At 31.6% G+C, this 18,367-nt stretch overlaps 2 protein-coding genes across 2 annotated transcripts in view; both read right to left on the reverse strand.

The window, feature by feature from the left end:
* LOC125814483 (NADH dehydrogenase [ubiquinone] 1 alpha subcomplex subunit 6-like) overlaps nucleotides 1-18,367 on the reverse strand; it is a 520,085-nt gene that overhangs the window by 413,014 nt on the left and 88,704 nt on the right. The gene's annotated exons all lie outside the window — the stretch shown is intronic.
* LOC125814472 (uncharacterized) lies at nucleotides 12,344-13,447 on the reverse strand. The gene has a single exon (XM_049493929.1). The coding sequence runs from the start codon at nucleotides 13,428-13,430 to the stop codon at nucleotides 12,594-12,596; it is 837 nt and encodes a 278-aa protein (XP_049349886.1). The 5' UTR covers nucleotides 13,431-13,447; the 3' UTR covers nucleotides 12,344-12,593.

Raw genomic sequence — 18,367 nt, forward strand, 5'->3', positions numbered from 1 at the left:
GTCCTAAGAGATGACTGGTTACATAATGGAAAACATAACCCCCCTCCCCCCAATAATTGAGAATCGATGTGATAGACCTTGGTGGATAGGAAATACTCAAGGTAGTTTCACAGTTAAATCTGCATGGCATTTATTGAGACAGAAGAGGGAATGCAGAAGAGACTATGAGTTTATATGGTGTAAAAGACTTTCTTTTAAGGTGAATTTCTTCTTATGGAGGGTATGGAATAGGAAAATAGCTTCAGATGACAACCTCAAAAGAATGCATATTCCAATTGTTTCGGGATGTTGGTGTTGTGAAACAAAAAAGGAGGAAACTATTTCACATCTTTTTTAAACAACCCTTATAGCCACTAGGCTATTGAGGCAGTTTGCTAGTTTTGTAGGTATAAACATTATTGGAATGCACCTTCAACAACTTATTATCACTTGGTGGAAACAAGATAATTCACCAAAGCTAAAAGTGATATATCAAGCTATGCCAAAAATCATAATGTGGACACTTTGGAAGAGAAGAAACAACAAAAAGTATGGAGGAAATACTACATACAACACAATGGTGGAACAAGTTCAGGACTTGGTGAGAAAGTTCGTGAAGATTAAATACCCATGAATCAGAAATCGGAAAGAAGGGAGTGGATTGCCATTATAAGCAAACTGAAAGATTACAGACCTCAGGTGCATTATCACAGTGTAACATGGAGTCCACCTGAAGAAGGAAATTTGAAATGTAACACCGACGAAGCCTGTAGAGGAAACCCAAGAATGGGATCATATAGTTTTTGACTAAGAAACCACACAGGAGATCTAGTGTTTGCTAAGGCTAGGGGCATAAGGATGACAACCAACACAGAAGCAGAAGCACTAGCCATTTATGAGTCATTGAACCACTGCTATAAAAATGGCTGTCGACAAGTCATTATAGAGACTGATTCACTGGCGGTAAAAAAGTATAGCATTGGAGAGTTCCATGGGAGATGATGGAAATGATTGAAGAAATAAGGCAGAAACTACAACAACTAAGCACTCAAATCACTCACATTTACAGCGAAGGAAACATGGTTGCGGATGTGCTAGCTAATAAAGTCATGGAGACACAAACAACAGTAGAATATCATAGTTTTCAAGAGTTACCAAGCAAAATCAGAAAGCACATAAACAAATCAATTCCCAAATCTGAGGATAAGGAATAGAGCAATAAAGATGCAACATCAATATTCATGACATCAAGAAAACAATTATTGTTGAAGAAGGAAAGCAACAATTGCAAAGGAAACAAGAAGCTATAAGAGACCTTGAATCTGGAACATCGAGCTAATCTAAGCTGGAACTCGACAACAGACGCTGGATCTGGAGTTTTCGACATCCTGCAATGGAAATAACATCATTTCAAAGATGATGAAGAAGAATCGTGGGACAGAAGAAACTTACCTTCAACATAGTTTCAACACTTTCCGACAGAGTTGAAGGAAGATGAATGGTCAGAAGATACAAATAGATTTTAGGAGTTCATTTCTAATTTTAATTTTCATTTTTAGGGCCACTGGCTGGACCTTTATTTGAATTGGGTTGTAGCCAAAGAGTTTAATAAAATCGGTCCAATTTAATTAAAAAAAGAAAGAAATATAAACTTATATATTAAATGACTTATTTAATGGTACAAGAATAATACATAGAGATTTTGAAAATAATATCAATAATAATAATAATAATAATATTTTCAGTGTAATTTCATAAGTGTTGTATGAGAATGACATGATGTACGAAAACTAATATCTCTATCTTTGTAAGGTAGAGAGGTTGTTTTAAATATAACTTCAACTCATAAGAACAATTATTGAAACATAATTACAAGAATAATATGACAACAAAATAACAATAATAAAAAAGAAATAAAAAAATTACGATAGTAAAGAGGGAAGATAGACACGACCAATGAAGGAACAAGTAACAATTAATAAAACAAACAAGTAAAAAACATTACATACATAATACTAAATCATATTAATACTAATAAATAAAGAAGTAGTAGAATAGACTAATATAACCCCTACCCCCACCCCGACTCTTCCCTTTAAAATTGTTATAATACTTGGCTACGTACAAAACTTCTACCCTAAATTTGAACCTTCAAATCTTTCTATCTATAGAATCATGTCCTCAATCAATTGAATCAAACAGTAAAGGCTGACTCATTTAATGTTGGGAAAAGGATCAATAATACCCCTCAACTTTATTTTATTGGTTGACTATACCCTTGCCGTTAAAACGAAGTTATTTTTACCCTCGCCATTACTAATCTCATCATTTATGCCCCTCAATTGGATGGAAAGCCCCAAATTGACTTAAATTACCCAATTTGATTAAAATAACCCGATTTTCTCTTTTAATCATAACCCGACCCGCTAAACTAAATGAATTCATACCAAATTAAAACCCCTAAACCCATGGCCAACCCATCTAATTTCATGACCAAATTTTTTTAACCCATTCTCAGAATAACATTTTTTAGGGCTAAAGAATTTCTAAATCCCCTCTATAATTCTGTAGATAATCTAATTATAGATGGTCGTCGTTGAGGTGAAGAATTTTGGTAGGTCGAGCTCATCTTCCAGTTTCGATTTGGATTCACCAGTATCATTGAGCATTTCTCCACTGGTGAATTTGAGTCCAAAAAATTCACAACCCAAGTCACCGGAACTACTTGTTGTTTGTACTACTCCTCTACCTCAGTATCCCTTTTTTTCGTCTTCACCGCTAGAAAATTTTGTACCGATAATGATCATTAACGGGAATCTTATTCACCATCTCCGCCTAGTGCATCATCCCCGGAGAGATATTCAAGCATAAGTATTGACTCATCACCCAGAATTTCTGATGTTTGGGATCAGAATGTTGATTCTCCGATGAGAATCAACAATTACATACAACAGAATGCATCAGTTTCAGTTTCAGTTCCACCACCACCACCACCACCGCCTCTTTTGATTAGTATTTCGGCTTGTGTACGATCTCCACCACCACCATTTAAAAATTGGGTGATTCCAAAAACTCCAACACCACCAATTTCAAAGCCTCCAGTTCTTGTAACTCCGTTAAGACCCATAGAACTTAAGAGTCCAATGCTGATTTGAGTTTTCTTGTAATAAGCAACCTATTGAGAAGAATGAGCAGAGTAAAGTAGGCTTATCAAGTGATACTTATGAAAACAACGAGGGAACTCCAAAACCAAAGTTGAAGACTTTGCATTGGGATAAAGTAAGCTAGTTCTGATCAGGAAAGAGTGTGATATCAACTGAAATCAAGTTCGTTTAAGTAGGAAGTTTTTTGGGTCAGGAGATTAGAGGGGTCGAGTATGGGTTTAAAATGGAAATGGGTCATTTAAAATAGTTTGGGTAATTTAAGTCAATTTGGGGCTTTCCATCCAATTGAGGGGCATAAATGATGAGATTAGTAACGACGAGGGTAAAAATAACTTCGTTTTAACAGTAAGGGTATAGTCAATCAATAAAATAAAATTGAGGGGTATTTTTGACCCTTTTCCCTTTAATGTTTGAATGATCAATATTCATTTTTTTTTAAATCTACTCTTTTATTTTTTTATCTTTACATAATTAGATATTTAGAAAAGTTATATTGTTTATATTGCACGGAGCAAGTTTACTAGTTCTATAGATATGATGTGTGTGGTAGAGAATTTAGCTAATTGAATTTTAATTGATATATATGGTATGGTGTGTGTGTGTGATGAGTATTAAATAGGAGAGTTCTGAACTTTATCAATTCATAAGGCTCAAATATTTTATAAAGAGCAATCAAGAGAAAATGGTCCAAACCCCCCCCCCCCCAATCTATACCCGAAATCCCAACTACACACTTATTTATTACGAAAGTCCTATTACCCCCTTACACTATTTTGAGGTAGAATTATTTGCTCCCTGAATGATGAGGTGGCAAAGAAAGTGTAATTCACATTCTTTGAGAGAGTGAGAGGTAAAAAATAATAATTAAAACTTTAATTTTAAAAGTATTTCATAAATTTTATATTATTATTTTTTGATTCTTCAAAAATCTTTATGTTCCTTTTAAAAAATATCTTTTTATCGTCTTTCTTCTTCTCTTCACCAAAGCTACGTCGGCTTGCGGCTCTGCTCTACCACCTGATCGCCGCCCTCACCAACCTTTCATCAATAAGTTAACTTTCATTCTCAAATCACAAATTTCTCACAGTAAATTCACTTCTCATCAATGTGACAAATTGACAATAACTCAAAATCAAAATCGAAAGTCATTGGCGGCGGCTCTGCTCCACCACCAGGTTACCGCCCTCACCGAGCTCTAATCATTAAGTTCACTTTCATTCTCAAATCACAAATTTTCATAGTAAATTCACTTCTCATCAGTGTGAAAAATTGACAAGAACTCAAAATCGAAATCGAAAGTCAAGAGGATCGAACTTTAGAGTCATTAATGGAGAAAAATTCATTAAGTAACAGATCCATCAATGGAGAAGAATTCATCAATGAAATCATTAGGTAACAAACCCATTAATGGAAAAGACCCAATAATCGAAATGGGTTGCTCAACATTGTTAAATTCTAGCTTCAATAGAGAGCATCAAAATTTTGCTAGTGTTCATAACTTCGGTGAAACTCGAAGAAGATGGTGGCAGTCATAGAATGTATCCCCAAATCTAGAAAATCAATTGTCAAGATCAAAGAAAAAGAGGAATGGAAAAGGAAAGTAAATCAAAGAAAAAGAGGAATGGAAAAAGGAAGGTAAAAGAGAAAGATGGAAATATAGATGAAAAATAATTGCATAATAAATTTTTCAAAAAAAAAGGTAATATTACGTGGCAGGCGCGTGCAATTCACAATTTTATATAAATCTGGTTGTGTGTTTTTAAGGAGGTATATATTATACTTTTAAAATGTTCAGGGGGTAATAGGACTCCCGTAATGAATAAGTGTGTAGTTGAGATTTCAGGTATAGATTGGGAGGGTTTTAGACCATTTTCTCGAGCAATCAATGATAATTATATCAATAAAAAATTGATAATGTTATCTTGGAGAACATATGGAGAAAAATTATCAAATATTCCTACTTTGTTGTTTTCCTTGTCCTTGAGATATGTCACCATGCAATTTTTTCTATACTCTATTTTAGGAGATGTTCTAATCATTTTAATAAACTTATTTTTAGATTACTAATAATTATTTTATTTACAAAATTTAGTCTTTTTTATTTATATGTAATGATTAGATTTTTTAAAAAAAAATACATATCGTAAATTCAATGACAATTATTTTGACCACGCAAAACACAAATAAATTTACTAATTATATATATATATATATAAATCAAATTTAATATGTAAAGTATGGTGTGTGTGAGAGAGAGAGTGAGAGAGAGATTAATATTAAATAGTTGAGGTTCCAGAATTTTTATCAACTCAAAAATAAAAAACAACAATGCTCTAATACATAAGAAAGATTAATAAACCTTGAGAAACTAATTATGTCAATAAGATCATGATAACGTCAATTTCGAATAACATAGAATGAAAACTTATTACGGTGTCACGCTCCAACCCACCGCGTCGTGCGGAAACCTACTCTAACACCTAGATAGGAAAACTTTTACCACGCAAGGTTAAAACAGGCAATACGAAAATAAACAAAATATTGCAAAGTTCATTTAATACCTTAAATATATTTCATACCATTTTTCAATTATAAATATAACCTAGGTCCTGGGTTTTTGGTGATTGGATCACTTTGGGTCTTTGCTCTTTAATTAGCCTTTAATTAATTAGGTTTAAAATTAGTAGATACTTTGTCAAACAATACGACGAAATCTATGTAAGCATTCACATTAAATGTTTAAGATCAAACAATACGACAACAAGATTTTATATTCTTGACTTCTTTATGAAGAATTGAAGTACTTCTTCAAGAACAAACTTGCGAAAGAAATATTTTAATAATAGTACATTTTGAAATGATATTTTAAAAGTAATTTTTTTAAAAAATTAACTGAATCGTACCAATAATGAAGAGAAACTAATAGTCCGATATGACTAGGATGATTTTAGAAAATCTAATTTTTGTTATATAATATAAAATACCCAAAAAAAATTGAGATGATATATATATTTTTTAAAATAACTGATCGTCCCATTGACTCCCCTACATTATATCATAATATTAAGATTTATCTATTGATTTAGAAAATCTATTATATTATATCACTTTCTTAGTTGGCAAATTTACTTTCCAAGTCTCCCACCCGATGATATAATTTTTTTTAAATAACCGACTGTCTTATTGATACCCCTACATTATATCATAATATTAAGATTTATCTATTAATTTGGACAATCTATTATATTAAATCACTTTCTTAGTTGACAAATTTACTTTCCAAGTCCCCAATCCCCACCCCACCTCCAACCCTTTATATGTTTCCCTCTCATTTCGAAATCCTTCTATCTGTTAGAAGCATCTGCAGAACTCCCAAGCAGAAAAAACATTCAACTTATTTTCTCAAAATCTCCAAATTCTTTTTAATGTTCAAATCTTTACAAAGAAAAACACAAAATTTGATTCTTCTTCTGGATTTCATTTTCAAAGAAAAAATCATTTTTTTGTATCTATTGTTTTTCTCATCATTTCAAAGTATACCCTTTTCTTGAAATTCCTAAAAATCATTCTTTTACATTTTAATTTGAATTTTCAAAAAAATTTATCTATCAGAAACCCTTTATGAACCTAGAGTTCTCATACCTCCACTCTTGATTTCTCTCTAGTTTTTGTTGTTTTCTTACTTCTCAATGAAAAAAATAAATACAGAGAATGGACAAACATCACCTGATCACAATGCTTTGAAATCCCAAGAAATTGGGAAAAACAATGTTGATTTTTCATTAGTAAAAATTGAAGTTGAAGAAGAATCAAAAGAAAAAGATTCAAGTTTGAATGAATGGTCACCTGTTCGGGTTGAATCCAATTCATTGATCATTAGTGTTGATTCTGATTCAATGGGCTATATTGTTTCTTCTGATAGTAATGAGCTTTCATATTCGGGTTGGGCTGAATGGTCTCCTTTAACAGTTGTACCTATTTCTTCAATTGAGCCCGAAAATTTCAAAGAGACGGTTGAAAAAACTAGGCCTATTGAGAATAAGCCTTCTAAAATGGTGGTATGATTCCAACTTTTAGCCTCTTTTAAGTTATACAATTTACATTTTTAGCCTATGTTATGACATTTTAATCCTTAATCAATCAACTATTAAGTGAAATGGTGCGGGTTAGCCACTATTAATCTCTTTCAAGTGATACAATTTATAATTTTAGCCTATTCATATGATATCTTTATCAATCAACTTGGCCTATTCTTATGACATCTTTATCAATCAACTATATAGATAAATAGTGCAGGCTAACCATTTTTCATATCTTTTCGAGTGATACAATTTACTGTGAAATAACATGGGCTAACCATTTTTAACTCTTTCAAGTGATACAACTTATACTTTTAGCCTATTTTTATTACATCTTAATCAATCAACTATTGTAGTAAATTAGCCGGGTCTAGCCCCTTTTAAGTTTTTCCAAATGATACAATTTTAGCCTATTTTTATGACATCTTAATCGATAATCTATTGTAGTAAATTAGCCAGGGCTAGCCACTTTTATGTTATTTCAAATGATGCAATTTTAGCTTATTTTTATGGCATCTTAATCAATCAACTATCTAGTAAAATATATAGGGTGGGGCCTAACCACTTTTCAGCTCGACAATTGAGAACTAGCTAGTCACTATTACAATAAAATTTTCAATTTACAAAATAGCCACTTTTAAGTGTGGGGTTAACCAATATTAGGTAGATATTGAGATATCATACATTACTAAGCAATCTCTATTGTGTGTATTCTATATATTAACTCTTGTTGTTTCTAGTGCTTATGTTATTGTTTGTTTTTAGGGAGTTGGCCTATGTAACTTAGGCAACACATGTTTTCTAAATGCGGTTGTGCAATCTTTTATGCACACCGTAGTGTTTCTTGAGTTACTAGCATCGATTGATCATGTATCACCATGTGATAGTAAGTATTAACTTAGAATTTATTTTTAGTTTGATCCATTTTGAATGGTTTTTACCTTAGTTGATTCATCTCATTTCTTGTTGCAGATCACACAGTCGAATTTCGTGTAGTTTGCATGATTCAAGATCTAGTTGACCTTTCTATGGCTGGTGCCTTTGATTATGTCTTGCCGAAAAAAATTGTTAGCCACTTGAGAGGTATGTTTTATCATATCTTGTTTGTGATTTAACATGAGAGATATCACTCATCTTGCACACACACATGGAAATGGGTGGATTAACGTAAACCTATGCTCCCGTCTCTAAACCATTTATAGTTAACCCTAGTAATTTATTTATTTCATTTTGAAGTTTACTTTAGTTTTAAATCAAGGATTGAAATAACATTCTCATCAATGAAGTACATGAAAAATTTGCATAATATGATCATTTTTAAAGTACAAAAACTCATCGAGGACAATTGTAAAATAGTTATAGTATAGTATTGATTATAGTTTGATCGTCAACTTGAGCTTTGTGCCTCTGTGCCAACTATGTACCTTACATTTCTTTGTATTCCTTAACTTTGTCAAAATATCAGATTTTTCACCCGATTTCGATTGGTATCAACAAGAAGATGCACATGAATTCTTACAGTGCTTTTTCAATAAACTCGAATATTGTTGTTACAATCTAGAACCACAAGACAACATTGTGAAGGAGGCCCTTGGTGGTCATTTACATGTTTTTTATCTCGATTTTTTTCATTTTTCAAATTGATGTGTAATTCTTTTACTTGAGTCGAGGGCTATCAAAAACATCCTCTCTACCTCCCAAGGTAGGGGTACGATATGCGTACACTCTGTCACACACGAGCCTTTAATCGACATAAGCTTAGAGATTGAGGACATTGACAATGTACTAGCAGCACTAGAGTCTTTCACTAAAATCGAAAAAAATGAGTTTTCTTGTGAAAAGTGCAAGACACAAGGGCCATTTGAGAAGCAGCTCATCGCTGATCGTGCCCCTTCTGTTGTTGCCCTACATTTGAAGAGATTCAAAAATAACGGAATAGTTGTTCAGAAGGTGGACAAGCATGTTTCATTTCCGCTGGAATTGGACATGCTTCTTTATACCAACAAAATCAATAATGTGAGTATCTTTATTTGGACTTTACGTGAATTTTATCTTTTGTTAGCAGTTACATGATGTTGTTTCAATTTTTTTTCTTTTCTCAATAGGAAGAAATGAAATATGATCTCTACGCAATTACAGTGCATTCCGGACCTTCAATATCTTCAGGACATTATTACAGCTTCATTCGTTGTGCTCCAAATGAATGGTACAAATTTAATGACGAGCAAGTTTATTGGAAAATAGTAGAATTTCCTTAATTTGTTAGAAACATTTTGAGTTTACGACAACTAACTTGATATTTTGTTTGATTTTGTCCTAGGTTGTTTTTGTTGAAGAAGATTTTGTTTTAGCACAAGAGGCCTATATTATGTTTTATGCAAGGAGAAGCACTCTATGGTTTTCAGATTATATCCAAATCCATAGGGCCTTCGTAAATCTGATTATCCCCACAACTTCTACGTGCATTCCAAATAATCATGCTTCGATGTTGGTGAATTCAATAATGTTGCAGATGATACAAATATGAAGCATGAACTCAACAAGATTGAGGAGGATGATTCCCCTGGTAAACTCATCTTCTATTTCTATTTCTGTATTTCCTTTATTTTAAATTGAGGGTCTATCGAAAATAACATTAATATCTCAACCAAGTAGATTAAGGTTCACTAGCACAAATTCAATTTCTTTTTTTATTCAAGTTAAACATATGTTCAAACTTCAAACACAACATGTGAATACATATTTTTTTTTTTCAACTTCAATCAAATTTTGTTCAAACAACTACTAACTATTTCTTTTTTAACATTAGCAGATCAGGAATATTCCAAAGATCAATTGCAGGACATGAAAATAAAGCACGTGTGTTCAAGAGATGAAGAATTCATGGATGCATTGCATGACGGCTCACATGTAAGTTTTGTGAATGAAAAGAAGAGGAAGCTGGAAGATTCTCCGAGTAGAGACGATTGAAGTTCAACTAGCTAGTAGTTGTCGATCAAGCCTTGGCTCTGCAGGTTTACCTTATTAATGGCTAGTAGTAGCAACAACAAAATGAGTAATTTGAACTCATAGAATAGTCTTTTTAATATAATGCTTTGGGTTCCCATAGGCGAATTCAAAATTTTGAGTTAATGGATTCAAAGATAGAAATGATATCTTATTGGATTTTGGATGAATTATTTATAAAAAATGGTTTTTATTTGGTGTTTGAATATCTTTCCCTTGGACTTGTGAATGAAAGAGTTTTGAGTAGTTATTGTATTCTATTGAATCTGTAATTAGAATGCTACTCATGTCCAGTTAGGTCTCAATGTGTGTTCGGCATGAAAGGAAAAATGTTTTATAATTTTTCATGTTCGGTTGGTCAAATATTTTGAAAAATATTTTCTCTAGGAAAACAAACTCCTTAAAAATGAGGAATCTGGTGACTTCCCTAATGAAAGTAGAGAATTTTTGAAAAAAAAAATTCATGAAAAACATTTTCCTTTCGTATCGAGAAACATCCACAATGTACTACTCTTGAACTGGCCTAAGTAGTTTTTGGATATCTTGTTTAGTTTATTATGTATCTATGCATTAATGTTGCAACTTGCTAAATTATGTAATACTACATTTTCTAGTTGTTGTACTTTACTGTAAACAACATATTTAGTGTAATGTGACAATGATATAACGTGCCGATGGTATGGATAGGAGAGGATGGTGTGTATGTAGCTTTATATCTATATTGAGCAAGATACAGACTATTTCTGGTAGATTGTGCAAAAGATATCAAGAGTAAATTAAAGTATGTAAAGCAAATACAGTAATGAAGATTGAAGTCGTACTGAAATGGAGAATAGAACCATGAAGATAAATAATATGATAATTGAAGCCAAAGACGCAACAAGTAATACTAAAATTGAAGAATAAGATTGTATATACGAGAGTAGGAATAATAATAATAATAATAATAATAATAATAATAATAATTACGATAAGGAAACTAGGTAATGCTCGAAACTGATTTGGATACGTTTTACCCGAGTCAAAAGTTCTCTATCGGAAACAACCTCTCTATCTTTGCAAGGTAATCAAGTTTGTCTAACCATCTATTAATCGAATTTATTGATTTGAATAGTCTAGACTCCATTCGTAGGGGTAGGGTTAGTTAAAGCCTTGAAGGGGAAAATACTCCATATTCAATATTTCTCAATTTTCAGAAATCTAACACAAAATCCTGTTTTGGTTGCCATGGAATCGACCCGTGAATAAGGTAAACCCAATGAAAACCTAAAAATTACAGGTACAACATAAGATAGAAGACAATCCAAAAAATGAAGGCTCAACCAACTCATGGAAAATGTGAGATCGTCAATAGGTTGCTTCTTTGTACGCCGCGATCAAAATAAAATGGTAAGAAGTCATAATGAATAGTCACAATCGAAGGTTGGCTCTAATCGATAAACTCTAATTAAAGTCGATCGAGTTCCATCCATCTCACCATATTCTATATATAATTGTCATGATCACAATATTAATAACGATATGATATGTGCGTTTATTTTTCTACGCTAAAAAAGACAACACCTTGCATGTGCTATGGCTGAATTTTATTTGCTTTGATTTCTCTCAAGTTGTTATCAATTAAATATTGTCCACATTTTGATATTTATCTACAAATTAGTAATTAATATTAGCAAACTCCAAAAAAATGGTCACAATCACAAAGTCTGTATGGATTAATTTGTGAATTTTTACAAATAGTAAAAGATAAATAATTGTTCTCTTTACATAATATAAATGTTGAATTACTGCATATATCAGAGCTTGAATAATATAAGTATATTTTACCTTCACTAGAATTTCAATGCATGAACTCAACACTCGTATAATTTCTTTTTTTGATAGTTATGATATCTGAGTTGATTTGGATACTTCATCTTATAGTAGGAGACAATAATTGTTATCTCCAACTAACATAAAAATCGAATAACCATACTATCAAAGCTTGAATAGTAAACATATTTTTACATTCATTAGAATTTGGATGTGTAAACTCAATGTCCATGCAATTATTTTTCTTTTTTTCTTTTATAATAATAGTAATGTTTAAACTAGCTTGCGAATTTCGACTAATAATAGAAGATAATAATTATACTATCTTTCATTAGTATAAATATTGAATAACTCTGATTATCAAAGTTTGAATACTAAACATATATATTTTTACCTTCACTAAAATTTAAATGTATGAACTCAATTGTCATACAATTTCCTTTTTTGATAATCATGATTTGGTGTTTGAATTAGCTTGTGAATCATTAACATAAATATCGAATTATTTTTTCGTATAAATATTTTTACCTCTATACAATTAGCCACGGTTCTTTTAACTAACCAATTTCGGAGCTCTAGACGATTGCCGGAAAACCTTCATCGGACTTACCAAATACCATCCCTTCAACTTCTCCGGCGAGCAATTTACATCATTTCCGCCGGATACTGACGTCACCGCCACATTCACCGATCTCGATCTCATCACCGTCGTTATCGCGAATTCCTTAATCCTCGTATCATTGCAGTAGTATGCTTTCGATTCCGATTCGTTCTCTTTCCCTCTCTTCCTTAACTTAAACATCCACCAGAACGATGCCGTTTTGTTACTTTTCTCACTCTCCGTCTTCCTTCTCCGATCACCGGAATCAACATTTCGCGATTTTAGAAACGGAATTCCGACGGATTTTGATCTACATAACTCCGTCTCGCTGCTGCCGTCTTCTTCGCCGGTTTTGTTACTCTTCTCATTCTCCGTCGTCTTTCTTCGGTCACCGGAATCAACATTTCGCGATTTCAGAAACGGAATCCCGACGGATTTCGATCTACATAACTCCATCTCGCCGCCGTCTCCGATTTTGCAACACTTCTCACTCTCCGTCTGGTTCCTCCGGCTGCTAGAATTAACATTTCGTGATTTCAAAAACGGAATTCCTACAGATTTTGATCTACAGAACTCCGGTTCCTCGCCGTTGATTTTGCCGGAGGATGAAGACAACGACGTCGTAGATGCGGCGCAGTTAGAGGAGCAAGGGCGCACTTTAGCACAGATAGGGCAAAGTTCGGAAAGTCGATCCCGGAGACAAATTGAACAAACTCCGGTAGTAGTTCGCCGTTTCTTCGAAGGGTGTTTTGGACATTTCCATGCTTCTTCTTCATTGTAGTACGCCATTTCTGTAAGTCTCTCTTTTTTTTTCCCCTCTTCTTATTTTCTCGTAAGTAATTCTCAAATTTCATAACAGCTCTTTCTAAATATATATATATAATCGGTGCGTTGCGCGGTTATTATTAAAATAAACTATATTGTTGAGGTGTTTGGTGTGTGTGAATAAAAACTTAACGCGGATAAGGAAAATGAAAATGAAAATGACGTGTTGAATGCATGCGTAGCCGTCTCATATCTATTTGTTGAATTGTTGTAAAGACTTTTACTATACTATAATTAATAATATAATTTGAACACGTTCAAGATTTAGCGTAGGTAAAAAGAAAAATAGTAGGTGAGTTCTTTTGTTGTTTATTTCAATTTTGGTAGGATATAAATATGTAGAGTTTGTGCGTATGAGAAATAATAAATATGTGATTAAATAATTGACGTATAATCAACATTGTAATCATATAGAAGTTATTTTGAGTTATTATTTTGGTAAATATAGTGTTTTAGACAAGTTTGTAGTTTGCATGCACCTCAATTAATTAGGATGTTCAAACCATTCAAATTGAATATGAAAATTTTAGTTTATCCTTTTGATTTTCGAATAAAAGAAATTACAATCTAAATTAAGCCTAGATCATGTAATTTACTACTATGTTTTTACTAGAATTTAAAAATTAATCTTCCATTATTTTCACTTGAACATCATTAATCAACTTTTAAAACAAATTTATTTTTGAATGCTCATTTCTATTAATATGTTATAAAACTTGAGTTCAAATCTCATGTACTGACGATATAAAAATCATTAATTTACTTAAAAGGTAAATCATAGGTAAAATATCTACACTAAAAAAACAAGTGTCCCCTAGGAAACAATAAAAATATCTACACTGAAAATGAATTGGTAATAATCTAAAAGGTAAGTGCATAAAACTAAAAACTCAAAGTGAAATGAATACATAGTAAATGTTTTTTAATTTTTTTTTGTTTCTCATTTCAATGTTCAATATTCGTATTGAGATTTGAGTAAATTAAAGTTTAAATATTATTGGGTCCATTTTGAAGGGGGCAACGTGATTTTTTCCATTTCTAAACTCAAATCTATTATCGCTGATAAATATTTTTTTAAAAAAAAAATCAAACCATTCCACCACCATTGATATCGATATGGGAAAGATCATAATCGAATACCAAATAAATTAATGCAAGGGGCAGTACACATTGACTTCTTCACATGCAAAAATTGACTCTTCGAAAGTGATAATACTAAAGAAATCTATTGTAAGATTTTGTATTACTAATAATTGGAAAAGAAAAGAAAAAGTTTTTTGAATTTGACCATACCATTTCTAGGTTAAAGTTTTTTTTAATTATTATTAATACACAGATTGATTTTTCTATGATTAAAAAAAAAAACATTGGAGCCGACATCTTAATAGTAATAACAATCATTCTTTATAAAAATATTTTACTATGACACTTGAGTTTCAGTAGAATCGATTTTCATGTGGTGTTATATCATATGTTAAAAAGTTAAATGTAAATGTTAAAAAGTAAGTAAAAATCAAGGTAGCTTGAGTGTTGTGTTTGATGAATTCGATCTTTAAAGTTTGTTTGACTATATTTTCTTGATTTAGAGATGTCTCAGAAACGGTATCTCTATGACTTTACCTGTATAGGCAATTGTTCGGGAGTTTGAAATTTTTTTATATGAATTAAACTTTATGATATTATCATGAAATTAAAGTTACATCAATTGAACTTAATAACACTATCCTGAAATTTGAAGTAACAAAATTTGGAGTTCAAAAAAGTAAAAAAACAATATATATATATATATATATATGAAGAAATAGAAGTAGCAAATAAACAAATTGCAAGAACAGTACAATCATGTCTTTTAAAAATTAAAATAATAACAATTGACTTGTCATAAAAAAAAAATCTATTTTAAGATTTTGTAGTACTAACCTGAAAAAGAAAGGATTTTGGCATCTTGATTCTTATTTGACCTTTTACTATTTCTAATTTAAAAAATGTTATAAATCTTTTTTACTATTTCTTTTTTCATTTTAGGTTTGAAAAATAATCAACTCTAACTTAGGGTCAAAATCTGTAGATATAATTATTGGTACAAAGGCAGCATTTATCTTGCACTAATAGGATTTGGTAGTAGCAATATGACATCGGATTATTATATGAGAAAAACATTGAAAATTGGAGGTGGGGTCAGGATTCAAAAGGTATGAATCTTGAATTTTTTTCAAGTTGATGAATTTTAATATAAAAAAAAACACTGGATTGACCTAAATTACTAAAATTTGATCAATTTCGCAGTCGATACTCTTGCTCTGTCACCGCTGAAAATCAAGGTGGATTGATTTATTCGACATTTTAATAGGATAAGTTTTTCATCAGTACTAATTGAACATGAACAAGATACGAAAAATGTTAGATAACGAATCATTTGAACTACATAGTTAGAGAATATAATCACTTTTAGTTTTGTCTAGTTTTATATGATAGAAGCACAATAATGTTCACTCTCATATAACATATTTGATCTCATAATTCCATTTATATAAACTTGATCATATTACCAGTCCCACATGATAAGATTATAGTAGGCTGAGAACCAACATAAAATAAGTTGATTAAATGAAAATGCAAATTGAAAAAATGAAAATAAGAGGGAGTTAAAATATGTTCTTAACAAGAATATCAACAATAAATATTAGAAGTGTTGGTCAAAAGAAAATTTCGTATAAATTTAAAAAATCCTAAATTGAACATGACCAACTTATATTTTTCGAATGATTTTAACTTATAGATGCGGTTGGTATTTTTACTAAGTGCATACCTAACTTAAAAAGAAAAAAAAATGCTTAAAAGCTTGTTGAACTAATTTAAAAGTTTACTCAAGAACTCAACTTATACTTTCTTCTAAAGAAACTTAATAGCCACTTAATTAGTGATGATCTTAAAGCAAGTATTGAGTTTTCACTTGCAAGTAGTTGCAAGTTATTCAAAACACATTTTTGAAAAGAAAAAAAACTCGTTTTGAACAAAGAGAAGCTTACATGGTATGAACAACAACTTCTGTGTACTTACCACCAACGGATGTAGTGCAGTGGATAGGGCAGTTCCTCCTTTTAACTAGAGGTTTTGGATTCGAACCCTAGGTATGAAAAAATCCTTGGTAAGGAGCGCTGCCTTTAAATGAAGTCCTACCTAATGCAAATGCGAAATAGTCAGACTTCAATACGAGTATCAGACACCAAATAATTTTTTTTTAAAAAAAAACAACTCCTACTTGCAAAAGGAAGGTGGTAATGTTGGGTACTCTTGTGCAAACTAATTTTATGAAACCCAAGGATACTTTCACAAACCCTCCTAGATAAGTAGAGGATAAAAATAAGATTGATGAAAAGATGGAAAAATCACTAACCATACATAAATAAGACCTCATATTACTAAATATATAGATACTTTTACTTACTTTGTTCATTTTTATTGTTCACTATTTCAAAAATAAAACTCATTTTTAATTGTCATTTTTAACATATCAAGAGAAAATTATTATCTTTCTTCTATTCTATCCTCAATATTAATTATTTGTTCCTCAAATCGTATTCCAAAGATCTAAGACAGTACAATAATTAATAGTTGTTTCTTAAGTGGCATGCATATATAACTGATAAAAGTGGACGGAGGAAGTATTTACTAATGAGCAACTTTCACATATAGCAAACACAAAATTCATATTTGTATGCTATAACAAACTTTGCATAATTGCGCTCCATAGCAAACATAAATATGTATATTTCGCTATACATATACAAAAGAAAGCAGTTGTATAATCTGCTTTGGTATACATATACAAAAAGATCAATTGTATAAAGTGAGAGAGACGAGTGAGCGAGCGAGATCTGGGAGAGTGGCGAGTGAGATCTGGGAGAGTGACGAGTGAGATCTAGGAGAGGGGAGAGAGGAGAACGAAAATATATGTATATATACAATTTTCACGCATTTTATACATTTGCGTTTTTGTATAAAGTGAGAGAGGGAAGTGAGAGAGCAAGATTTGGGAGAGTGGCGAGCGAGATCTAGGAGAGGGGAGAGAGAGGAACGAAAATATATGTATATATACAATTTTCTCTCGCTTTATACAAACACAAACGCATTTTATACAATTTGCGGGTTTTGTATAAAGTGAGAGAGACGAGTGAGAGAGCGAGATCTGGGAGAGTGGCGAGCGAGATCTGGAAGAGGGGAGAGAGGGGAACGAAAATATATGTATATATACAATTTTCTCTCGCTTTATACAAACACAAACGTACTTTATACACTTGCGTTTGTATAAAAAATGAGAGAGGAGAGGGAGAGAACGAGAGTGGCGAGGGAGATTCACCAGGAGAGAGGTTAAATAGCAATAGTTTGCTATGAGGTACAATTAAATCAAACTATATTTATAGCATTTAATTTGAATTAATAGTTTGCTATTATATACAATTTTCCCTTTACTAATCATAAATATTTTTTACAAAACATATCAAATTTGGGCTTTCAATATACCCATGGGTTTTAAGCTTAATTTAAGGAAGAATTCCCTTCTACACCATTGTTTTAGAAATGTTTTTTCTTGGCTAAAAAAATAGATTCCTCGATCTATTTTCGTATCTCTCATAATATATATTTTAACTCAGACACCAGGGTTATGAAAATCCAAGAGAAAGCTTAACTAAATTCAATCACGAATTCATCTTCATTGACCCATGAGATAAGATAACTTTGGGCCCAATAGAAGTCTGCTCTTCTTTAGCTGATCAAATGTTGCCCAAGAAGTTAAAAAGGCTTTCACTTTGCAGAAATAGCCTCTTTTAGGAATCGTATTTAAGGAATAGTCACAATGATAAACTTTTAAAAGTTCAATTTTTTAAAATATATTTTTA

The sequence above is a fragment of the Solanum verrucosum genome, unplaced genomic scaffold (genome assembly GCF_900185275.1).
Source record: "Solanum verrucosum unplaced genomic scaffold, falcon-dt-bn FXZP01000268.1, whole genome shotgun sequence".
NCBI lineage: Eukaryota > Viridiplantae > Streptophyta > Magnoliopsida > Solanales > Solanaceae > Solanum > Solanum verrucosum.